A 24,546-nucleotide genomic window follows, 5' to 3' on the forward strand; every position below is an offset into this window, starting at 1 on the left:
GAAAAGTTATTTACTTGTTCCCATAATATAAGAACTAGAGGACACCAAATGAAATTAATGGGTAGCAGGTTTAAAACTAATAAAAGGAAGTTCTTTTTCACACAGCACAGTCAACCTGTGGAACTCCTTGCCAGAGGAGCTGTGAAGGCTAGGACTATAACAGAGTTCAACGAAAAGCAAGATAAATTCATGGAGGTTAGGTCCATAAAAAGCTATTAGCCAAGGGTAGGAATGGTGTCCCTGGCCTCTGTTGTCAGAGGCTGGAGATGGATGGCAGGAGACGAGTCACTTGATAGTTGTCTTTGGTTCACCCCCTCTGGGGCACCTGGCACTGGCCACTATTGGCAGACGGGACACTGGGCTGGATGGACCTGTGGTCTGACCCCATAATGGCCATTCTTATGTTCTTATGTTTCTACAGATGATCCACATCTGCACATTATCTCAGTATAAAGCACATAAGAAAATTAGTGCCACAAACAGATGGAAAAAATTAGAGTGACTATAGGTCACCGCTGGTGTCAGGCATGAATAAGACTGACTGTAGATAGTCTCAAAAAGGGAGCCGTGTTAGTGTGTATCATCACAAAACAAAACAAGCAGTCCTGTAGCACCTTAAAGACAAACAATATAATGTATGCATGGGACAGAGCCATTTCTTCAGATCTGGAGAATCCTAATAACGGATTAACTGGGAGGGAGAACATTTAAAGAAAAAGATAGAAAAATAATAACAACAAAAAGTGGATAGAACTGATTGTGGAGCGCAGCCAGGGTGGGGAGACTGACGCCTTGGGCAATGGCACTGCCAGCCAGCACTATGTCTGGCTTCTGTTGCTGTAGTACCTAGCAGCCCAGAAGAGGAACAGATCCCCATCTTGCCAGGTGCTGTACAAACACAGAACAAAAATGGTCACAAACAGCTTCTGCCACAGACAGCTTTTAATCCAAGTACAAGACCAGAGACAACAGCTGGACACAGACACACAAGCAAGGCTCACCTGGCTTTCAGGGCTAGCCAGGGGTTTTGCTAGGTCATGCCCCTCCGCAAAGGCTTGTAGCAAGGCTAAGAGATCCTGGTTGCGAATGGCTTCCCAGAGCCGGTGTGGGTCATCCCTGCTGGCTTTCTGGACGTATTTGTGCTCCATGTATTTGGCCATGATATATTCTTTCCTGGCACTCCTGCAGGTGGGAGGGAGGGAGGGAGGGAACTGGGTCAACTGGGAAACACCTATCCCATCTAGCTGCAGATTCCTGAGCTGAGACAAAGTCAGACTCCCTGGACCCACCAGCCCTCTCTGCCCACCAGAAGGCAAAGGGTTGGCTGGCTCCACAGCCCAGCATCACTGCTAGAGAGAGCTCCAGACCTTTAGGCTGACTCCTTGGGCTGGTGGATTTTAGATGGGGTGGACCAGCTTTGGATTCAAGCAAGGACAATGGCAAAGCAAGACCCCATTAGCTCCGGGAAAGGGATTGGACAGCAGGTAGGTTTCAGAGGAAGCTATCTGCTGATTGCCACCCTCCAGCAGACAGCACAACGCCCCCCCGCCCCCGCCCCAGAGCCCAAGCAAGCAGCACTGAGCTTGGCACACGTCCCTTGTCTCGTGAGCTTGTTCTCCTGCCGCCGACTCACATATCGCTGCTTGACGAAGGCTTTACACTCCCCTGCGCCAGCAGTGTGGCCTCCATGATCTCATTAAATCGAGCATTTCCAATACTGACCGCCAGCTACAAACAAGAGAGGGAAACCAGCCCCATAAGCCTCTGCACCCAGGAGCCCCCTGCAAGCCTGGGCCGGCCTGCAGTTAGTGGCTGTTTTCTCCACACCCCAGAGAAAGGAAAATGCCAAGAGCTAAAGAAACTATAGAGGCTGCCTCCATCCTTCCCTAAAGATGGGCTGAGGCCAGGCCACATTTCAGAGTTACAATCAGGATCACGGAGAATTTGTGACTGGAACTCCATAAAAATCACAGAATCCTGGGGCTGGAAGGGACCTCAGGAGGTCATCTAGTCCAGCCCCCTGCCCAAAGCAGGATCAGCCCCAACTACATCATCCCAACCAGGACCTTATCAAGCCGGGACTTAGAAACCTCTAGGGATGGAGATTCCACCATCTCTATAGGCAACACATTCCAGTGCTTCACCACCCTCCTGGGGAAATAGTTTTTCCTCATCGCCAACCTACACCTCCCCCTCTGTAACTGGAGACCACTGCTCCCAGTAGTGAGGGATGGCAGAATGAGGAACAGTCTCTCTCCAACTACCTGAAGGGGGAGTTCTAAAAAGAATGAAGGCTGCTCCCAAATCACCTCTCAGCTCCTCTCTTCTGCAAACTAAATAAGCCCAAATCCCTCAGCCTCTTCTTATAGGTCATGTGCTCCAGCCTCCTAATCATTATGGTTGCCCTCCACTGGACCCTCTCCAATGCATCCACATCCTTTCTATACCGAGGGGCCTAGAAATGGACACAGTACTCCAGATGTGGCCTCACCAGTGCTGAATAAAGGGGCATAATAACTCCTCTAGATCTGCTGGAAATGCTCCTCCTCATGTGCCCCAATATGCCGTTAGCCTTCTTGCAAGACCCTAGAACAACTGGAACCTATGAAATTTAGTGTCACAAGACAGCCTGGCTTTTGATCTGGGCTGCTCTAGGCCAGGCCCGTGAGGGTGGAGTGCTAGGGAGAAGCAGAAAAGGGGAGCCAGGAGATAGAGGACTCCTGGGCTCAGAAGCTGCTTACCAGCAGTTCAGAGGTGCTGAGGACGTCCAGGGTCAGGGACTGTATGCGGGAGTAGTGCACCCCAAGCTCCCGGTGAATGCCCGAGCACTCAATACACGTCAGGATGCCCAGGTTGATGGAGAGCCACGTGGGATCTACAAGGAAGCAGCAACCTCGGTTCCCAGGGCTGTAAGCCTTCCTCGCATCCCTGCCTGGCCCCTGCACTCTGGCACCCTCTGCCCATTGCAGGTCAGCCTCTTAGTACTTTTCACCCTGCTCTCCATATGGCGTTAAGGAGAGCTCTCTGGAGAAATCTCTCCCAATGGCCAGGACCTCCCCACCCTTCCCCTTGCCCCTGGACTGCCACACACCCCGGCTGGCATCCCCCTTCCAACAACAGCCACTTACAGATGCTCCACAGGCTCACACCATGTCCAATGAGTTCCAGAGAGATGCACATCCTGGTCCAAGCCAGAACCAGGCAAGGCCACAAGGGGGAGCAAAGCTAATCAGGCTGGTGACATGACCCTTTAAGGGGGCGCTGCTGCCAGCCTAAGGGTGCAAGGCCCACGCACGCTCTGCAACTGCCCCTTTGCAGCATCTGAGTCCCCCTTGTGCACCCACCTGGCGCCCCGCAGTCACAGCACTGCTTGTTGCCGGGCATGCCCTTCACCTCCCCAATGACCAGCTTGGTGAGCTCCTGCAGGCCACTGTCCGTTGGCCCCCCAGCCGAGGCCATGCAGCTGCTCGGGTCGCCCTTGAAGGCATTGCTGAGAGCTTCGTCCTTGCTGTTCTGGAGCACGGACACCCAGCTGGACAGGGAAGGGAGAGGGGAGATTTCAGGCAGGAATCCAGGTGGCAGAAGCCTGGGCAGGGGCCACAGGAAGAAGAGAAACTAACACATTCTAGGCTGGAGATGGGGCCCTGCTTCTGCTAAAAGCCCAGGTTGTGGCTGGAAGACACACCAGTTGGAGCCTTTGCTGCTGCTCCTATCTTGACCACAGAGGAAACCGCAACAATAACACTCCCTACCTCTTACATAGCACCGTTTCTCAGCCGCTCTCCAAGTGCATTATGAAGCAGGCCAATATCGTTACGCCCCTTTCATAGAGGGGGAAAATGAGGCCCAGAGCAGATGACTTGCCCAAGGTTACCCAGCAAAACAGTGGCAGGGCCAGGATAGACACCAGACTCCCAGTCCACTGCTCTACCCACTAGGCACCACTGCCTCCACACTGCAGAGTGAGGATGCAAGGTGGCCAAGTGCAGCATCTTCACGTGATGCTCACAACCTCAGCAGGCCCCACAAGCCAGGCAGCAGGCATAGGATGCAAATTTACAAAGCAGATTCTTCTGCTGGGGGATTATCCTGCCCCTGAGTGCCCTGTGTTCTGCAGTGGGAAAAGGAGACCCCAGACCAGTGCTCCCACTCATTTTTTCCATCTGTGTACAGAATAAATGTTCTGTGCACCAAGAGAGGTACAGATGTGCACCCCAGTGGAAACACATACTGCTCACCGTGCCTGGCTGTGGGCACTCTGCTAATTAGCTGAGCAGCATTTGAATCTCTCTTGCCTGGCCACCCATGTGCTCAGCTTACAGGGAGGACTGCCCCACACTCAGTGCAACCTTCCAGTTAGCAAAGCTGTGGCTTCCCTGCTCTGCAGGACAGAATCACCACTGCTCTGTGAGGTTTCATAGCCCCTATACTGATGATAGCCAATGGAGAGCCTACCAGAGTTCAAGTGGGAGAAGCCTGTTCCTCCACCTTTAAGGCTGGGAGCCAATGGGCAGAGAGGACAGTGGCTGGTCACTTACACAACACACTCCTGCTCATCCTCGGCTTGGAAGTGGTATGTCCTGTTATCTGTAGGGAGAGGGAGGGGGGACAGTGAAAGGGATGTTTGCACCAGCTGGGAAAGCCCGTGATCTCTGGCCAAGACAAACAAAAACCAGGTGCTTCAAGAGGCTGCAGAATTTTCACAGCATGATCTACGCTGCACAGTGAACTAAAACGCTTCATCTGTACTGCCCAAGACCTATTCGAGTCCAGCCTCGTGCTACAGGTGTCGTGAGTTTGATGGCTCTCATCTCATCCTACAGAGGACATTTGCCCTCATCACATACACATCACATCACACAGTAGGCCTCTTTCACTTGAGGGCTGCCCGAAATTGAAAACGAGAAAGCAAGCAGGGGGTATGGGAGGGATAAGGGTGTCTCTAGGTCAGGGGGTGGAGATGCAATTGATAGAGCTGTGAAGGTGGTTGCAGAGCTGGGGAGGGAGAAAATGAGTTTAGATTCTTCAATCAGTGCTGAGTGCAGCAACCTTTACAGACCTGGGCCTTTCTCAGGCCTCCCCCACCACACACACACTCACGCGTCACAAGGTCGAAGCACTTCTTTTCCTCGGGATGAGGTCGCACTTGGCAGGTCAGCAGGTTCAGCTTCACGGGAGGCCGGTTTATCTGCAGTAGGAGGAGAGTCGGCAGGTGAAACTGGACAGGAAGCAAGCCAGAGGCTGCCTCAAGGACATCTGGAGGGCTGGCTGCTGATTAAGAACACAGCCAATGTCAAACACAGTCAGCCCCAGGGTTCATCTGATACTGGTCACAGCTGCAGACCACATGCACTCAGGGGAAAAGGCAAGAACCCAGCAGAAGAATGATGTGGGATCATCTTCTCCCTAATCTCTAAGGACTTGTCTATACTGGGTTCTTCTTTTTTTTTTGTTTTCTTTGGGGGGGGATTCCCTGGAAAAAAAAAACCCTTGCTTCCACACTGCAAAGATTGTTATGGTGGAATAACAGGGCATTTAACTTGAAATAGTCACTCCAGCAAAATGAACGACTTTCGACGATTCCCCCCTCCCCCCTTCAATTTTGAAATTCACTCAGTGTGTACTAAGCTGAGATAATTACGACTTAATTGGCCTCCAGGGAGGCTTCCCATCTTTGCTCTTCTTTCAAAATTGGGGTCCCTAGAGTGAACGATCCATTTCAAAATGCACGGTGCGCGCTCTTCTCAGAAATAACTTATTTCAACGTTAGAAGGTTGAAATAAGTGATTTCCGAAAAACCTTGCAGTGTAGACACAGCCTCGCAGTCCAAGAGTGGCGTAAAGACTGGCGGGGCTGTACAGCCTACTGGTAGCATGCTGGATCGGCGCTCAAGACACCTGGCTTCTAGTCCTACCTCTGCACCGGCCAGCTGGCTGATGTTGGACAAGTCGCTGCCCCCTCTCTGTTCCTCAGTTTCCCCATAGGTAGAACAGGGATAATCATCTCAGCTACAGTTTATCAGCATTCCAAAAGAGCACAAGGTGCTCGTGTGTTCAGGCTAGCATGAGCAACGCTAGCTCTGGATAGCCACAGAAATAGACACTGATACAAAGCAGGTTAGGTAAATATCTGTCAGTGGTGATCTAGTTCACGGCTGGGCCAAATACGGGCTGTGGGCTGGGTCCGGTCCGCCAAGCCACTGAATCCAGCCCGTGGATGCAGCTGGGAGCCTCAGGCAGGCTCCCTTTTCTGCACTGCCACCATACACCACTCAGAAAGCAGCAGCTGGGCCCTGTTTTTCTTGCAGCAGTTGTGAGCTGGAGGGAAGTGGGGAGAAGGTCCACAGGCTGCACCTGCTCCCTGAACAACCCCATTGGCTGGTTTCTGGCCAGAAACCAGCCAATGAGAGCTTCCAATTTGAAGCCCAGGCAGCAGGGAAGCACTGTTCCCCCACCCCTCAGGGTCTGCCCCCACATCTGCTCTCCTGCCCCACATAATGCAAACCCTCTGCCCCCTCCTGCACCCATAACCCCTCCTAGACCTGCCCCCCAGTCACCTGCACCAGGTCACAAATCCCCCATAAAAAATTATTGCCAACCCCTACGCTAGCCGGTGCTTGGTCCTGCTGTGGGGGCAGGGGACTGGACTCTAGGACCTCCTGAGGTCCCTTCCCGTCCTAGTGTTCTATGAAATGCCCAAACCTACTTGGAATCTGTCTGGATCTCCTTTTGCAGACAAATCAGAGCCAGGCAGTTTTTCTTTATTACAGTGTGCGCAGCTTCCACCTTTTAAGATGCATTTTACACCCTCTGCCTCTAGAGGGCAGCCTTTCTTTCCACTTAAAGCTTCTATCAATTGCCTACTCTGGAATCTCAAGGTATCATTGATGCTCTTGACCTGAAAACGTCACAGAAAATGTTCTCCAGCATGTGTTTGCTCTTTGCTTACGTATGGGCAGTTATGACAGACCCCATTGGGGGTTTCAAATCCCAAGTCTGGGTGGCATTTACCAAAGTTTATGGCACCTACGTTCCAAGCAAACACTGGCAGAGTCAGGAATTTGCATTTGCAGATTCTGGGGCCAGCTGGACTCCAGGAAACAAACCATCCAACCTTTGCATAGTTCCATACAGCACTTGTAGATTCCAAGCAGATAGTTTCCATTCTCACTGAGCGGGATACATTAGGTAGGAGCATGGCATGAAAAGGTACAGACTGGTCCTTCAAACTAAATGGTTACCGTCAGTAGCCCATGGTCCAGGGCTGAGGTGTCCCACATGCTAGCCACTAGCCACATGTGGCTATTTGGCTGGTTGATTGAGGCTAGTTGGATTGAAGAATAAATATATTTTCAAAATAATGTGACTAGTTCACTGTAGCAGTAGACACTATAGTGGCTACTGCTTCAAAACTGGTTGGACACCCCGGCTCTGGGGTTTTCATTTGTGTGTCTGTTCCATGAATGCGTACGTGGAGGTGTAGTTCACCACACAGGCTTCAACGGATTTAATGTCTACCCTCCCTGCAAATCCCTGGCTGTAACTGCTCCACGGTGGGCAGAACCCAAGGCCAACCCATCAGCCAGCACCCTGCACTTGGCCTTACTGTGCTGTGGGAGATGGTGAGGCAGCCGTACTTCACGCCACACTTCCTCTTCTGCCACACTTTCCGGATTCTAGGTCAGGCAGAGAGAAGGGCGTGAGAGTCCACTGGGCACCTGCCAGCCAGCTCCTCCCACAGCCATGGTGATGTGCTTTAGTGGGGAGTACCGTTTCATAGTGCAACGGCCCCATCCCACCGCCAACGGCCCCATCCCACCGCCAACGGCCCCATCCCACCTTCAAATGGCCCCATCCGACCGCCAACGGCCCCATCCCACCTTCAAACGGCCCCCTCAGTGAACATCAGCTAATACTGAGAACATGAAGAGTCTGTCCGAATCCGGGGTGAGCAGGAGCCCATACGCACCCATCGCTCTTCTTGAGCAGAAAACCTGACTTCTCCGTCCCGTACTGCTTGTTCCCTTGGTGCTGGTGGATGCTGTAGCCACTGCCAGAGTTCTTCCGGAGGAGGTTTCCCTGAACTCGCCAAGGACAGATTAAAATAAATATCCAGAGCGTGGGCCTCTCTTCTGCACTGCAGCCCTCTTGCCCACTCCGCACATGGTTCTGCAGGGCCATCAGGGGACGCCCCAGAACTTCCTCCTTACTTTCTCCCCAACACCTGCACATGCCTCCAACTTTGTTATGGACACTTAGAACTCCACGCACCACTCACCAGCCTGACTTCCCTGGGCCTTCTCCTCGGTAGCCAACTCCTCCTCTCCCACAGCCCCTCCTTTCCTTAGTAGCCTCTTAGACCTCCATTGTCCAACACGCTCAGCTGCGGATTGTGGCGAACACCGGGCACTTCTCCAGCTGCTCCCACCATGTGGCGGCAGGGTTTGAGGCAGCTCCTCAGGTCCCAGTGGGCTCCAGCCCCAGGGGCTCATGCAGTGTGGTGTGGCTTCGGCCCTGAGGGGTCTTGCGCCAGGCAGTTCCAGAGAGTAGCCTGGCTGGGAGAGGGGTGCCTGGCGGCGGGGTGTGTGTGCGGTGCCTGGAGGGGTGCCTGGCGGCGGGGTGTGTGTGCGGTGCCTGGAGGGGTGCCTGGTGGGGGCTGCGGTGCCTGGGAGGAATGCGGGGGTGATCCATGACGTTTGTTTTGGACACCACTGTCTTAGACACTTGCCTTGGTTCCCTGGCCAGCCTCTGACTGCTTCCAGGTCAGCTTCTGACCCTTTCCTACCACCACTGTGACTCCGTCCAGCGGGCTGGTGACAGGTGCCTACTCCCAGTTGTGGATCTCTTCCTCCCACATGGCATCATTGAGGTCTCCACACGGTGCCCTCAGCATCTCTCCTTTCGTTCCCCTCTGGCATCCCATTGTCCGTACCAGCTCTGGCCACCAGTGCCCTATGGGGGCTAAGCTCAGCTCGGTCTCTGATGCCCTGGACGGCCAAGTCCCTCCCTTGATTTCAATAGGCTTTAGATCAGTTCCTGTTCTCCTCTCTACCCACTTGACTCTACTCTGGGTGCTCCTGGGAAACAGGCCCATGTCTGCCTGCAGAAAACCCAAGGTCGGGTGCTCCTCAGGAGGCCTATCGCTGACACTCTTGGTTATTTCTCCATTACTCTAGGCCCCTTGGTGGCCAAGCCCCATAGCAGCATAAACCAGGAGCCTCACCTCTTTGTTCTCCAGTTGCAGGATGCCTCGGAGGGAGTCACGGATCTGAGTGAGCTCCTTCACCTCCTCCTCCTGGGCCTGATGCAGCTGAAAAGAAAAGCAGGGGCAGAAGACATTAATGTGATTGTCCACGCTACCACCAGCATGAGCTGCCCGCCCCTCAATGACACAGGGAGAGAGTGTGGGGGAGGTGGTCATCTACCACCTTTGGGCAGGGACCCAGGAACTGTCAGGCTGGATTAGACCGAAAGGCCTTCTAGCCTGGCACCCCATCTCCAACGTGGCCCAGTGGAAGAGTCAGTTCTCATGTACCCACTCACAGACACAGACAAAGTTACAGGGCTGGGGAACCTGCTTTGGGTCAGGGTCACTGACCCCCAGCAAAATCAGTCAGGGACCACACAAGAGAGAAGCTGACTGAAAAAAACAACAACAAACCCCTAAACGATGGCATTTCCCTCATTCCCCTCACCCCAGAACCTTGGGGGGCCAGGGCTCCTCAATTTCGTGGGCCCTCCCAGGCTCTGGGATAGGGAAAAGTGGGGGGATTCAGTCTGGGAGTGCGCTGCCAGGAAGCAACCTTGGATTGTAGGGTCGGCGGGGAAGACAGGAGAGGGCTGCAGGGGAGGGGATCTGGTCAGGAGGGGTTGCAGGAGCAGAGTGGGGGTCTGGGCAATAGGGGCTGCCTAACTGGTGCAGCTCCCCTGGGGCACACATGACTGTGTCACCTGGTGGTGAAGCAGCAGCAGGGCACAGAGCTACTTCCTGCCTCCACCAGGCAGAGCCCACGGTCTGGATCTAGCTGCAGGTTGCCTGACTCCGGCCTGAGAGGCTCAGGGCTCTACACACCCTCTCCTGAAGTGAGCTGGATGCTGGGGTGGGAGCACTGAGCTTCAGGGGCCAGGTCCGGGAAGTCAGTATTGTAGATTGGAGAGGTCTGATTTTTTTTTTTTTAATGCTATGGCATCACACTCCTTTAGAGGATTTAAAATTCCCCTTACACTGCACCAGCATTACCCCCCACTAAAGCCCCTATCAGCAATGTGCTCTTGTGACTGCTCCATCCAGTTCTCCTTGCAGCTACGCCGGTTCTGATCCACAGGCCCACCCACAGCCCCTTTCCTGAAAAGGGAGCGAAACTCCAGCATGTTCTCATTTGAAAGCTTCTAGAGCCCCCGGAGAGCCCTATGGGGCGCGGTGCTGAGCTGGCTGAGAACACTTACTGCATGTAGAGACACCGCGAGCTTCTCAATGAATGGGTAGAGATTCTGAGCCGCCTTCCAGCCGTCTTGGAAGAAACTGGGAGAAAGGGTTGTTATCCAGAGGCCCTGCACCACCATTAACCACCCCTGGCCAGGTCCTTCCCAACTAGCTACTGCAAACCTCCGTCAAGGCACCAGAGTTGCTCCCATGCTGGCCCTCTCAGCAAACGCCCAGCAAGAACTTCTGGGCTCTGCTAAGCTGCTGCCTGATGACGTGAAAGAATCCAGATCCCACCTCCAGACCCAGTAGTCATGCTCCCATTGTGCCTGAGGACGCTGCGCTTAAAGCAGCTGGGGTATCAAGTTGTGATGTGCCCAACCTGCTTCCCAGGAGCAGAACAGGCAGGTAAACCTGCTCCCCGTTCCTGAAACGGATTGCCAGTCACTCCTCTCTCCGTACAAGCAACCTGGATTGTGGGCTGAGGCTGAACCTCTCATTGCTCATCATTCAGGGCTTCAGCCCATTGCAAAATGGACAGGATCAAACTCCATTTTCATTCTGGCATGACGTCACTGAGGTCCACTCTCCGGCCCCCATCTGTGCTAAAACCAGAGCCCTGGATCTGAACACCTCCATATTTAGGGAAATCCTGGCTTGGATGAAAGCTTTATGACACAGGTTCATCTCCTATATTATTCAAAAGCAACCTCCACTAGAAACCTCCACTAGAACCGGGCAGCTGCTCTGGATTCTACTCCCAGCTCTGCCCCTGAAGTACTGTGTATCCTCAGGCATGTCCACTCCCGGCACTTCAGTTTCCCTACATGTAAAATGAAGGCTAACACTTAACCAAACACACACAGATCCTCTCATGAAAAATGCTCTTCAAAGTATCATTAATGCAATAAAAATGCATTTGGAATTAATGCAATTAATATGTGTGATACATTAATGCAACTAACTGCTATTATAGTAATTGCTCTCTGCAGAGAGGGATTGCTTTAGTAATGGACTGGTGATGTAACCATTCAAAGGCCCTTTTCTGTGGCCCTTAAGTGCATGCTTAATGTCTTTCAGATTCAGCAAAAGCATGTGTTTAGAGGCTTTGCAGCTTCATCTCTCTCTGACTACCACTCAGAGCAACTGCAAATTAAAGCAAAGGAGGGCCAAGTGGCAAGTCTAGAGATCTGCTCCAGGAACTGACATCATCAGGTCACAGGAAGTGTGGACAGGAGCGGTACCTACTTGTGTTGCGCATGGAAAAACTTGATCATGCTCTGCAGGAAGTCTGGACCTTGCTTCGTTTGGCTCTCATGAGCTTTCAGCAGGTACTAGAGAGAGAGAAGAGACACTGAGTTAGGATGTCGGTGAGGGACTGATTCCTCAAATGTTGGACTAGCTCGGAGAAAAGAACTGGAATGTGCCAGACTCTTCAGAATCCAAGCCCTCATGTTTCCTTATGGCCAGTTCTTTAGGGATCAAATTCAGGTCTGGAAATGGTGATGCCTCTACATGAATGTGGACTTCAGAAAGTCAGATCTAGAGGTGAGTTTGAACTTACCACCAGGTCCAGAGCTCTTTGGGCCAGGTCCCATCTCTGCTGGAAACTCTCTGAGGACCCGATGAAAAAGTGGCCAGTTAAACTGGGCTTTGCCCAGCCAGATCAGTTTCTCAGCAGGTGGTGTCACATACATCAGGGAAAGTAATCACAATCATTTTGCAGATCATTTCAAGAGGACTCCAGCAGAGCAGCCTCTAAAGCTTGGGCTCAGCTACAAAAATCAGTTGGGTTTTGTTAACATGGGCTAGATAAACCCAGCCTCGACACAACTGCCTCTCCTAGTGCAGCGTTAACACATTTAGCTCGTCTGGCCAATCAAGTTTTAACCTCTCTCTCTGAAGGCTCCTCTCCATTGCTGTGCTACAGTTTTTCATTGGAAAACCCAAAGATGTAGATTGGGACTGGGAGCTCTCTCTGCTCTCTCTGGGTTTTAAACAAAGAGAGCTTTTTTCCCCATGTGTTTGTTAACCTTTGAGTTAAATACAGTGTTAAGCCAAACCCAATACTATTTTAAAACTGCCCAGATAAAATATTCCTCCTCTCAATTAATTAGGTTTTACTGGTGTAGGATCAGCAATGGGATTAGTTCTTCAAACATCCACAGATCCTCACATAACCGATACACACTTGCACTTGTAAGTGTAAAAAAAAAAAAACAAGAACTTTTAGGTCAGCTTCATGCATTCAGGCTACTATAAGGTACCCAGACAGTAGTTATTAATGGTTTTCAATCCTGCTGGAAAAGTATAACTAGTGGGGTTCCACAGGGGTCTGTTTTAGGACTGGTTCTGTTCAATATTTTCATTAACGATTTAGATATTGACATAGAAAGTACACTTATTAAGTTTGCAGATGATACCAAGCTGGGAGGAGTTGCAACTTCTTTGGAGGATAGGGTCATAATTCAAAAGGATCTGGATAAACTGGAGAAATGGGCTGAGGTAAACAGGATGAAGTTGAATAAGGACAAATGCAAAGTGCTCCACTTAGGAAGGAACAATCAGTGTTACACATACAGAATGGGAAAGGACTGCCTAGGAATGAGTACAGCAGAAAGGGATCTAGGGGTTATAGTGGACCACAAGCTAAATATGAGTCAACAGTGTGATGCTGTTGCCAAAAAAGCAAACATGATTCTAGGATGCATTAACAGGTGTGTTGTGAACAAAACACAAGAAGCCATTCTCCCGCTCTACTCTGCGCTGGTTAGGCCTCAGCTGGAGTATTGTGTCCAGTCCTGGGCACCGCAGTTCAGGAAGGATGTGGAGAAATTGGAGAGGGTCCAGAGGAGAGCAACGAGAATGATCAAAGGTCTAGAGAACATGACCTATGAAGAAAGGCTGAAAGAATTGGGCTTGTTTGGTTTGGAAAAGAGAAGATTGAGGGGGGACATGATAGCAGTTTTCAGGTATCTAAAAGGGTGTCATAAAGCAGAGGGAGGGAACTTGTTCTTCCTTGCCTCTGAGGATAGAACAAGAGGCAATGGACTGAAATTGCAGCAGGGGAGGTTCAGGTTGGACATTAGGAAAAAGTTCCTAACTGTCAGGGTGATCAAACACTGGAACGAATTGCCAAGGGAGGTGGTAGAATCTCTATCACTGGAGCAATTTAAGAAGAGGTTAGATAGATGGCTATCAGGGATGGTCTAGAAAGTGCTTGGTCCTGCCATGAGGGCAGGGGGCTGGACTCGATGGCCTCTCGAGGTCCCTTCCAGTCCTACTCTTCTATGATTCTATGAAAAGCAAAGGAAAGAGCACAATCTCATTTTGTCCTCTCTTCAGGTAATGCAGTTGTCAGTTGCTTGCAGAATTGGGCAGATGGTAAAGTTCTTCCACTTCATTTTAACCATAGAAATTGCAAAGAGCCACAGCAAGGGGAAATTGACAAAATTTCACAGCACACTTGGCCAGTTCTCACTGTGGCACCCTGGTTGAAAACCACAGGGCTAGAGCAAGGGGATGCAGGACTCAAGGGGTTGTCTCTCCTTGGCTCTGCCACTGACTTCCTATGAGACCTTGGGCAAATCACCTCACCTCTCTGTGCCTCAGTCTCTACATCCTCACAGCAGAAGTGATAATTCCCTGCCTTGTGGTGTTGAATGAATTCTCTGATGGAAACAGGAGCCTGGGTATAAGCGACCGCTCTCAGAGCAGGACCCAGACACAAACAGTGGGTCAGTGACCACCAGGTCGCCTGGAGCAGATCACCTCCAGGACAGGAACCAGGGAGGGAGAAAAAAAATGCAGCTACGAGCATGTGACATTTCCCCTTCCTTGTCCTTGCACCAGGACACTTTCCATAGGAAGACGAGGTCGTGGCAGGAGACATACAACTTGGAGCATGCCCACATGGGACTTCGAGCATGCCCACATGTGTAATACACGCGGCTGGCTGGCTGGGGGCAAGGGGCTACCTGTATCTGTTCCCACCCCCGCTCAATCCATCCCCAGAGCAAACGTGATGCCAGCACCAGAACGACTGGCCACTAAGCTTCATAAGTTACTGGCTAGAAAAGCCGCACACGGGCTCAGACTGGAACAGGAACTGCCTGGCTGTGTGTCAGAGACCCCGTACACCTAACCAGCACCGGTGATTCTTTGGACCGTGAGAGGGTTTCAGTGCTCCCAAGGGTATGACATAGACTGAACTACAGGGCTGAGAAGGACGTGTCCAAAACCCGCAAAGGGACAGAGGTGGGCACTGAGCCCTAGGTGAAATCAAACAGACCTAACGCAGCACAGCAGGTACACAGGGGCACAGCCCCATGGGGAGAGGGGGTAGCTAGATACTGAGCAGACATCTCTTTTTCCACCGCGGCCCCTGGAACAAAGCCCCTCCCTACGGCTGCACTGTGAACACTAAGTGTTTCCATGTGCTGGTATTTATTTAACAGTAAAGCTATTCAAAGGGATGACTCAGTCCCTGGCTCACCCCCAGAGCTCCAGCCCTTCCACGTAGCCCAAAACCACAGGGGGGAAAAGCTGCTGCTGCTCCACAGCTCTTAACCCTCCCTCCCTTTGCCCCCATGAACCGCTCACAGGATCCTCCTGCCGATGGGGTCCTCTGCTCCCCAACCCTGCCAGGCTCTGCACCCTCCTGATGCTCAGCTCTGGCTAAGGCAGCTGAAGGTCCTCCGGGACAGCTCCAGGCATGCACAGCAGCCAGGGACACGTTCCTGTGATCATCCCCAGCCTGCAATTTTCTGCATGCCTGTGCTCTGTGAGGGTGTTGTCTAGTCGACAGAGAAGGGATGCAAGAGTCAGCCTGGGTACCATTCCCAGCTCTAGTGGCTGCAGCGGAGATGGCGAAATACAGGACGGCAACACTGACTTGTGGTAAAAGCAGGGTCAAGGTGGCTGGAATCCTGGATTCCAGAGCTCTCCTGCTGTGTAACCTGAGCTCACTGGTTTGCTCAGCTGCTAGATGGGGAGACTCATGCTTGTCTGGCAGGGCTGGTGTGAGCCTTGGCTCACGCATGTTTGCAAAGAGCGTCTAATGCGGCCGAAAGGCAAGGCAGACATGCAAAGTGTTACTGCACAAGGCTGAAATTCTCCAGTCTTCGCAGCTGCCTCCTGGGATCTGCCCTGCCTCTTTTCCCCAGGCTGGAGCGGGCATCTCTCTCACACTTGACTTCTGGCTTTTCTCACATGCAAACGACCCACCTGCCTTTGTTCATGCTCCACAAGTGTGCCCCCGTCTGTGCGAGCCCCCCCCCACGCAAAGTAACACTGCTAATGATGAGCTCGCCAACTGTGTCTTTGCAGAGGCTGCACACAATCCTGGGAGCAGCTAGGACACAGCCTGGTGGCAAGTGCTGGGCAGGACATCTTCCCAGAGAGAAGCACAAAGATCAACAGCCAAACGCCTGGCCCAGAGACCAGGGGTGGATCTGGCTCCAATGAGATTTTTTGTTTTTCCCCCCTCCATGATAAATAGACCCCGCTGAGGAAAAAGCAAACGGGAAGCAACTCGAGGGAATGACACCAGTTGCAAGTCAAGCCAAGCCGACACTTGGCTCCTGGAGCGCAGGGGGCTGCACTCCCCACTCAAGCCACACACCAGGGGCGGTCCAGAGCATAAAGTTAAGGCAGATTCCTAGAGCTGGCTGGAGACCACGGGGCAGGTGTCAGGAGGCAGCAGAAAAGTTTGGAGGGTCCAAGACATTGGCCTATCGCCCCTAGCAAGGACTCACTTCTGCCCTCCATCCCCCCAAACCTCCCCAGCTGTTGCTCATCCTGACCTGGGAGCCAGCAAAGAGCATTGGGAAGGGCAGGCTCGAGGGGAGCCTGGCCAGGGTGGAGTGTTCTACCACTGAGGGGAACAGTGGAAGGGTCTCATTTGAGACTGGGGAGAGAGGCCTTGGCAGCCCGGATGATGGCTGGAGGAGGGAGAGATGGAAATCTACCCATCTGCGCTGCTGGACTGTTTCCTGTGCACACCCTGCGGCCTGGTCCCTAGGGCTTGGAACCAGGAGATGGACAAGAGTTATAGCCACCGGCCAGGCTAAGGCAAGGCAGGCTCCGAGGCTAGTGAGGCAGCAGCGGGAAGCTGTAGGCCGGCAGCACGCTGGGGGTGGAGTGGCTGTCGCCGAGGAAGGGGGCAATGAGGTGTACCCTGGTTCTAAGAGCGACAGGTCTGTGGCCTCTTTGCCCCCCACACCCGGACAAGCAGGAGTTGATCCCCTGGCATATCTCTGTAGCGTCCGTCCCTGGCGTGTCCAAGCGAGGACGGGTCTTGGGTATGGTAACCGGCCGCCATTTACTCCAGCTGCTTTGCTTTCTACAGCTCACTAGGTTCTTCTGCTGGGAAGTGGCCTGCCTAGGGTTAGGGAAGGTAGCCAAGCGGTTGGCACTGGACTGGGGGTCCGGAGGATGGGGTTTGATTGTTGGTCCTACCCCAGACTGTGTGTGTGACTAGAGGCACGTGTCTCTGTGCACCTTAATGCCCCATCGGCAGTGGTACTTCCCTCCCGAGTGGGAAGGGATCACACCCCTTGGGGAGGGCAGAGAGCCTCCTGAGAGATGCCCCCGAGCCACTCCCAGCCCATCACCTCGCACATCTGCAGCTGGAACATCCGGCGCTCCTTCTGCGTCTCCTCGGCCATCTCCGCCGGCGTCAGCTCTGCCTGGATGACTCCCACCAGCCGGGCACGCTCCTTCTCCTTCTCGAGCTTTGCCCTGGGGAGGCCGGATGACCAGAGTCAAGGCAGAGCCAACCTCCTGGCCTTTGGAGTTCTGCCTCGCTCTGCTGGCAAGACCCAATCGGGAGACAGCCCTCGGGAGATGCAGAACTCAGAGCTTCCCCACCGCCAGCTCTCCCACACCTGTCGGCACAGCGAGCCGCTGCAGCCTAGAATTATGGGATGAGAAGGGACCATCTAGCTCTGCCAAGGGGCAGGATCGTGCTCCTCAGCGCCTCCTGCTGGGAGCTGCCCACCTCTGCTGCTCCAGGGCTCCCTCCTGCAAGGACTCCTGTGAGACAGACGGAGTGCAACAGCCGCACGCATAGCCGGCAGCCGGCTCGTCCACCCTGGGCCCCACCTCAACCCCAGCTGCTAACTCCTGCCCCATTCCCAGCAGCACCGCCTGATGTGAAAGAACTGGCCTCAGGTAGCGGCTTGCTCCCCACGGCCCCTCCTGCAGCCTCCCCTGCTGGGAGAGGCTGAACCTAGGAGAGCAAAGAGTTCCCGTACTCCACTCCACAGCCCCTCCTGTTGGGAGGAGGCACCAGCAGCTACCCCCCAGCCAGCCCTTGTGCTGCATTCGCCTTTCAGTCCTGAACACCCAGCTTGCAGCAGCTTATGCAGCAGCCGGGCCAGGCGAGAGAGTGCAGTTTTTAACCAGTGACCTCGTTGGCTACCGGGGGTCCAGGCAGCTCCTGAGCTGCAGCCCCCACACAAAACCCCTTTGTTTCAAGCTGGAGAATAAGCCTGTTCCTGCCAGAGGCAACGGGGCTACTTACACTTTGGTCTCATAATCCTTCCAGGCCTTCTCAATCTGCTTCTTGTAATCCTGCAAGAGAGCGAGAGAGCTGCAGCGAGCGAGGGCAGCGCCGGGGGGCCGTCGGGGACTGGTTTTACTTGGCACGCAATCGGGCACAGCAGCCAGGCACCACGCAGGCCTGCCTGCCAACGTGCTGCATTTGCTGTGCCATACTGGAGCGTGCTCTGCCTTTCCGGGCACCGAGGCTCTAGAGAGGACCCAGGAGGCAGTCCTGGCCACAAACCCAGGCAGCGCCAGCCCTAACGGCTCCTGCTTCCCAGGGGCACGCGAGAACGTCGGCTCTCATGTCACCGCTCACTCCAGCAGAGCAGGGCCTTGGTGCAAAACCGGCAGTGCTACAGCCCTTCCCCCACCCCATGCGCAGGGGGATGGAGCCCCTCTGCTCAACTTGCTCTCCGGTGGGGGGGCAGAAGAGACTGCCTGGCATTCTGAGCCCTCTTTCCCAAGGGCAGGGGAGGGAGACGGGGGCTCCAGCCCTGCCCCACCACCGGGTACAGCCTGCAGAGGCCATCGGCTTCCCAGCGCCACGTCTGCTCCCTGAAGGGAGACGCTGTAATCCTCACGCAGGGTCCGGCAGAGCGGCTCAGGCACAGCTCAGTGCATGGACCGCTTCCAGCCAGCAGCAAAGGCGACGGCAGAGACGGAAGGGAAAGCATCTGGGGCAGAGTGGCTCGGAGAGCGACAACCAGCTTTTCACACCAAAGGAGACCTGCCAGCAGCCATCCCCAGCCCAGCAGGGACCCGTGTGTCCAGTTCTTTTAGTGTGCAGCTGGGGAGGAGCCCAAGAGGTGGGAGCAGTGAGCTGGGGAAGGAGTAGTGGTTCCCGTTTTGCCAGCCATATTTTTTTCCCGAGACTCAGAGCCACCGGACAGTTCGCTCTGGGCACCACAGGGCCCAGGCAGCCTGGGGAGTTACCAGAAGGCTGGGCGTCTCCCTCCAACCCACGGACCAGCCAGGAGATGCTCTCTGCTCCAGTCACTGCCTGGCCTGCTCTGTAACTCTGTGTCTAGCTGCTGTAAGCAAAGCGCATAGAGGAAATGGTCTGGCCGGTGTGGGGGGTGGCTCTTCACCATCCAGAAAAGCCTTTGGCAGCGAAGATGCAACAGCAGACATGGGCACCTCCCAGCCTCAGATCCTGGGATGCTCTACCCCCCAGGCCTGTTCAAGGACTTTGCAGGCCCAAGGCAGTGCACTGACGGTGAGGTCTGACCTGTGGGTGGCAGATGCAATAGTCTATTGGGGCATCAGGCCCAGGCCTGTTTATACCCAGGGAGCAGCCCTGCATTGTCCCCACCTCAGCAGAGGCCTTAGACGGTGCATCACAACACGAGGACAGGGAGCTAAGCAAGGTCAGGGCTCTTCCTTCCTTCCTCCCAAGAGCTGCAGCCTGGTGCCTTCCTCACACACCTCTCCGGAGATCCTCAGGAGGAAAGCCCTGGTCCTGCAGGCCTGAGGGATTTGCCCTGCCCTGCCACCTGGTTGGAGCACCTGGGGCTTCGCAGGAGGTGCTACAACCAGTCAAAGAGGAAACACATGGGAGCAATCCACCATAGGCGTAAGGCCCTGCTCCTGGCAACACGAATCAAACCCAGACAAGGACACAGCAGCACCAAAGGGCACCTTTCTTCCGACATTCCCCTTTCCATCTTGTGCCTCCCATATCAAGCGCCCACCACCAGGGCAGGGTCTTACCAGCCGGCCATCTTTCAGCTGCCCCTTCAGCAGGCTGTCCAGTGGGAAGGAGACGATGTTGTTCAGGTTCTGCACCTAGAAAATTCAGCAATACAAAGCAGCCGGTTCAGGCCCCTTAGTCCCAAACTGCAATTGACTTACTTGCAGTAACCCACTCAGCCACTAGGTGGTCCTCCTTGCACTGAAGAGTGTTCCAGGCAGGGTGCACTCCCTGGTAAACAAGAGAGACAAAACTGGCACTCAAGCTAAGTTGGTACATTCAGCATAGCGCTTTGCTTCACCAAGTGACTCCTGTTTATGACTACAAATACTGTCAGCCCAGAGGAACCAGGTCTGTTTGAGTGCAACTGTTCCCTGGTGAATCTGTAGCTGCAGATTACTGGACCCACACAGTGCTTCCTTCACCTCAGCATGGGGAATGACCCTTCTGGTTGAAATAGTATGCGGACTGTATGTAAAAAGCATAGTCGCAAGAATCTGCTGCACAACTTCCCTGTGGCAGGTGGTTCCGTAGGCCATGTGAACACTGCAGTTCATGAAAGCAAATACTGCTCTGAGCTATTCAGTCTTTGTATCCTAGCAATGATTGAAGACCAAGCAGAGATTAGCTCCCTGAAAATCTTACCAGCCATGTGTAAGAGAAGAAACAACAGTGGAACACAACAGCTGGACAAAGGAGAAGCACAAAGTAACAGCGGGAGGGTGTAATACGCAGTGCTCACGGCACAGTGGCGGCATGACCTTAGTCCAGTGTTTTGGAGACCTCACACCAGCAGTGGATTTAAAGAAAATATTTGTATTACAATCAGGGCTCTCCTGGCATTGTGAAGATCAGAGCTTCATCATACCAGGGACCACACGGATACATGGCAGACAGGCAAGTCCCTGCCCTAATTGCTCACAATCTAAATGGCCAGACAAAAGAGCAGGTGGGGAAACTGAGGCAATGAGCAGCAAAGGGGCTCGCCCAAGGTCACACAGCGCATCAGTGGCAGAGCCAGGAACAGCCACCAGGCCTCTTCAGTTGGAATGCAATGCTAGTCTGTGGCAGAACAGCCCCCTTCTCCCAGGACAGGTGTACACAGCCTTCCTCACACCCTGCAGCTTCAGCAACGACGCCAGGCATGCCCCGTCCCTGCGAAGTGATGAGAGCCAGGTAGGCGCTGGCCATCTGTGGGGGCTGGCATGGCTGAGATGAGGGGAAGGACCCGCTTGCACACACACCCTGTGCTGGCAGTCAAAACTCTGTTCCCCGCCCCAGGAGATTGGCGCACCAGCTTCCTGTTGTGGGGGAGGGGAACCCTAAGCCCCCGGGGCCAGATCCAGCCCACAGGGGGGAAGAAGTGGCCCCATGCATGCGGGGCAGCAGTGCAGGAAATGGCTCCCCGGAGGCTTCCCCTGCAGCTCCCAGTGGCCAGGAAAGTGGCCAGTGGGGGGCAGTGGCTGGGAGCAGCAGGGAGTGTGGAGCCAGGTCAGTGCCACCCATCCCCCTCCTGCACACACACACCCCAGTCTGCACCTGCACCCTCAGCCTGATCGTGCACCCTGCAAGACCCACACCTCCAATCCACTTGTGCACCCTCCCTCCCGCCCTGGTCCCCCACCTCCCGCCCAGACCCCACACCCCCATCTCTCTCTCAGTCCCCAGCAGCCTCCTCCCACACACTGAACCCCTCATTTCTGGCCCCGCCACAGAGCCTGGGGGATCCCCAAAAGAGTTAATCGGGCCTGTGGGAAGCCCTGAACCTCAGTCTTCTGCCACCCCTGGAGCTGAAGCCTGAGGGGAGTGAGGTGTCTCTTGGGGGCTACGCCTGTGCAGGCTGGGGGAACTGATTTGGCTTTTTGCTTCTCACCTTCATGTGCCCTCCCGATTGATTTGTCTGTGGGTCACTGGCCTCAACCCCAGAAAAGTTCCCCACCCCACCACAGGGAGAGGCAATGTTGAAACCTTTCGCTTTGGACATAAATTATTATTTTACTTGATTTAAAATGAAGTTTGGTAAACTAGCATGATATGGGCAAGAAGATCTAAATATCCAGCCCTTGTGTGGTAGCTGCATATTTAGGATTTTATATTCAGGAGCCCAACAGGAATAATTTAGGAGTTCAGGTATTTAGAGATAAGCGAAGGCGTTTTATCACCCTGGGTGGCTGGCTGGTGGTCCGTGGGAAGGTTTGTGTTGAGCGGGGTGGGCTACAGGCCAAATGCTGGAGAGTCCCTGATGTGGGTGGCTAGCTGGGGATGGCTGCATGCTGTGGTGGGGGCTGCTACTTCAAACCACACCGGGGGAGGTTAAGCCAAGCAGCTCCTCTCCCTGAAGGGATCAAAGCAGTTCTTGGGCAGTGGAATGGCACAAAAAGAAACACTGTCACATGCAGCAAAGGAGGCGTTGCCAGCATCACTGCAGAAGCAACTCCTGACCCTGGAAGTAACGTCCCTCTGGGCAGGGCTCAGACAGGGTCCCACCTACCTGCAGGCAGGGGACTTTCAGGGGACACAGTTGGGGGAGCTACATGCCATTGTTGGGGTTCCCATGGATCGTTCACCGGCATTGTGTGACTGGGGGAAGGCGGGGGGCAGCTGTACTGGAAGGGGAAACCGCACCTCTAGGGTGACTGGGAGAAAGGGAGGGTTTGGATGCCAGCCTCTAGAAGCTCAAGGTGAAAAGGCCATCAAATGTTCTGCACTCACAGTTGCATTTTGACTGCAAGTCATGAAGACTCAGCAGTAGAGGGAGGATGGTCTAGTGGTTAAAGCTTGGACTCAGGCCATCTGGGGTCAATTCTTTAGTCCCACCCCAGACTGAGCATGTGATCTGAAGTGTCTAGAATGTGCCATGCCTCAGTTTCCCATCTGTAAAGGCTCACAATCCTGCCCTTCGTCCCAAGGGAGGTTAGGCCCCAGAAGGTTTAGGAGGTACTCATGAACCTTCAATTTTAAAGCTCTCTGGGGTAGGAACTGTGTTTGTATAGCACCTAGAGTGGCAATCCATTATGGGGTGGGGAGGCTCTTCCACATAGTCCTACTACCCACAATTACTGTACATGGACGGGGACCATATGCAAACCTAGAGAGAACTGAATTACTTCATTCAACCAAACAGAGAAGTAGCAAAGTTATTGCCTGTAATGCTTCATCAGAAGCACTTCTGTGTCCTCACCATGCTGCATCAGCAACGACAGCTCCAGAAACTGTGAGGGTCTGGACCAGGCCTGAAGAAAACTTCAGCACTAATTAAGAACACCCCCTGCCTACCCCCCACAAACCTCACTGCCGGCAGGCGTACCCTGCATTTGCTCCCTTCTCTCCTACTCAAGTGCAACAAATAAAAAGAAGTACTTCTTCAAACACACGGCAACCCGTGGGACTCCTTGCTAGAGGGCGCTGTGAAGGCCAGGAGCGTAACAGTGTCCAAAGCAGAGCTAGATAAATTAGAACATAAGCCTGGCCACACTGGATCAGACCAAAGGTCCATCTAGCCCAGTGTCTTGTCTTCCAACAGCAGCCAACGCCAGGTGCCCCAGAGTGAGTGAACAGAACAGGTAGTCATTATCCATGTCCAGCCTCTGACAAACAGAGGCCAGGGCCACCATTCCTACCCACCCTGGTTAATGGCCATCGATGGGCCTAACCTCCATGAATTAATGTAGTTCTTTTTTGAACCCTGTTAAAGTCCTGGTCTTCACAACCTCCTCCAGCGAGGAGTTCCATAGGCCGACTGTGCACGGTGTGAAGAAAAACTTCCTTTTGTTGGTTTTAAACCTGTTACCCATTAATTTCATCTGGTGATCTCTAGTTCTTGGGGGATAGGTCTATCAGTAGCTCCTAGCCAGGATGGGCACGGATGGTGCCCCTCACCTCTGTCAGAAGCCGGGAATGAGTGACAGGGTCCAGGATCACTTGATTACATGTTCTTTTCGTTCCCTCTGGGGCAGCTGGCATTGGCCACTGTCAGAAGACAGGACATGGGCCAGATGGACCTTTGGACGCTGTATGGCCATTCTTATGTTCATGCAGCCAATTCACAACGTAGGAGGAAGGTGGAAGGTTGTGCTTTTGTACCCTCACCAAAGAGAGGCCCAATCAAATAGCATCACTGATTTCCAATCCCCCACCCCCCACCCTTTAGCACTTTACAAATGCTAATTAACCCTCACAACCTCCAGAGGCAGACACTGAGGCACAGAAAGCCAACTTGACTTGAGAGTTTGTAGCGAGTCAGCCGCAGAGCCAGGAAATAGAACCTAGGGCTCCAGAGTCACCATCCCAGACTGTACCCATGGGGATGGAACCCAGGCGTCCTGAAGCCCAGACTCTTCCTGCTGTAACCACAAGCACAGTTCCCTGTAAGCTGAGGGTTTGGGTGGCTGCCCAGGACAGAGTCAAATATCACCACGCTGATTAGTAGAGTGCCCACAGCTGGACACATGTTTCTATTAGCGGTGCACATTTGCACATGACCCCGGTAAGAATAAAATGTATTCTGCACATGGACGGAAGCTGTTACTGGGAACATCAACCATAGGGTTGGATGCTGGAAGGCCACTGGCCAAGGCTGGATGCCAGAGAAGGAAAGCAGAAACACTGGCAGAAAGAGCAAGTTAAAGCGAAACCAGAGGCCTTGGCCGACTGATCCGGTGGAATCTGTGTCTCCTTCCAAGCTGAAGCAGGGGAGAGGAAATACTCCGGAGAGCCCAGTGGTGGAGGGGGACGAACACCACCAGGAATCCAGAAAGCAGCAGGATAAATTGCTCTGAGAAAACAGGATTTGCGGCTGAAAGTTGCGAGCCTGCACTTGCCCAGGCAGGCGGAGGAATGCAGCCAGCCCAGAGCTGGAGCTGCAACCCGCATGCAGAGCGCAGCCC

General features: G+C 53.7%; 1 protein-coding gene across 2 annotated transcripts in view; it reads right to left on the reverse strand.

The window, feature by feature from the left end:
• The window catches only part of ASAP3 (ArfGAP with SH3 domain, ankyrin repeat and PH domain 3), a 72,445-nt gene that overhangs the window by 20,187 nt on the left and 27,712 nt on the right, over positions 1-24,546 (reverse strand). For both annotated transcript variants that reach the window (XR_012642422.1, XM_074976289.1), the window contains exons 4-17: positions 19,681-19,755; positions 17,948-17,997; positions 17,037-17,163; positions 11,671-11,756; positions 10,446-10,521; positions 9,223-9,309; positions 7,969-8,078; positions 7,606-7,675; positions 5,101-5,188; positions 4,539-4,587; positions 3,345-3,532; positions 2,742-2,875; positions 1,634-1,728; positions 1,002-1,182 (exon numbers count right to left, since the gene is read on the reverse strand). Coding sequence is in view for 1 of the 2 variants with exons in the window: in XM_074976289.1 (XP_074832390.1) it covers positions 1,002-1,182; positions 1,634-1,728; positions 2,742-2,875; positions 3,345-3,532; positions 4,539-4,587; positions 5,101-5,188; positions 7,606-7,675; positions 7,969-8,078; positions 9,223-9,309; positions 10,446-10,521; positions 11,671-11,756; positions 17,037-17,163; positions 17,948-17,997; positions 19,681-19,755 (1,416 nt within the window). In the remaining variant the exon portion in view is untranslated. The remainder of the gene's footprint in view (positions 1-1,001; positions 1,183-1,633; positions 1,729-2,741; positions 2,876-3,344; positions 3,533-4,538; positions 4,588-5,100; positions 5,189-7,605; positions 7,676-7,968; positions 8,079-9,222; positions 9,310-10,445; positions 10,522-11,670; positions 11,757-17,036; positions 17,164-17,947; positions 17,998-19,680; positions 19,756-24,546) is intronic.

Source organism: Carettochelys insculpta, chromosome 24 (genome assembly GCF_033958435.1).
Source record: "Carettochelys insculpta isolate YL-2023 chromosome 24, ASM3395843v1, whole genome shotgun sequence".
NCBI classification, from domain to species: domain Eukaryota; kingdom Metazoa; phylum Chordata; order Testudines; family Carettochelyidae; genus Carettochelys; species Carettochelys insculpta.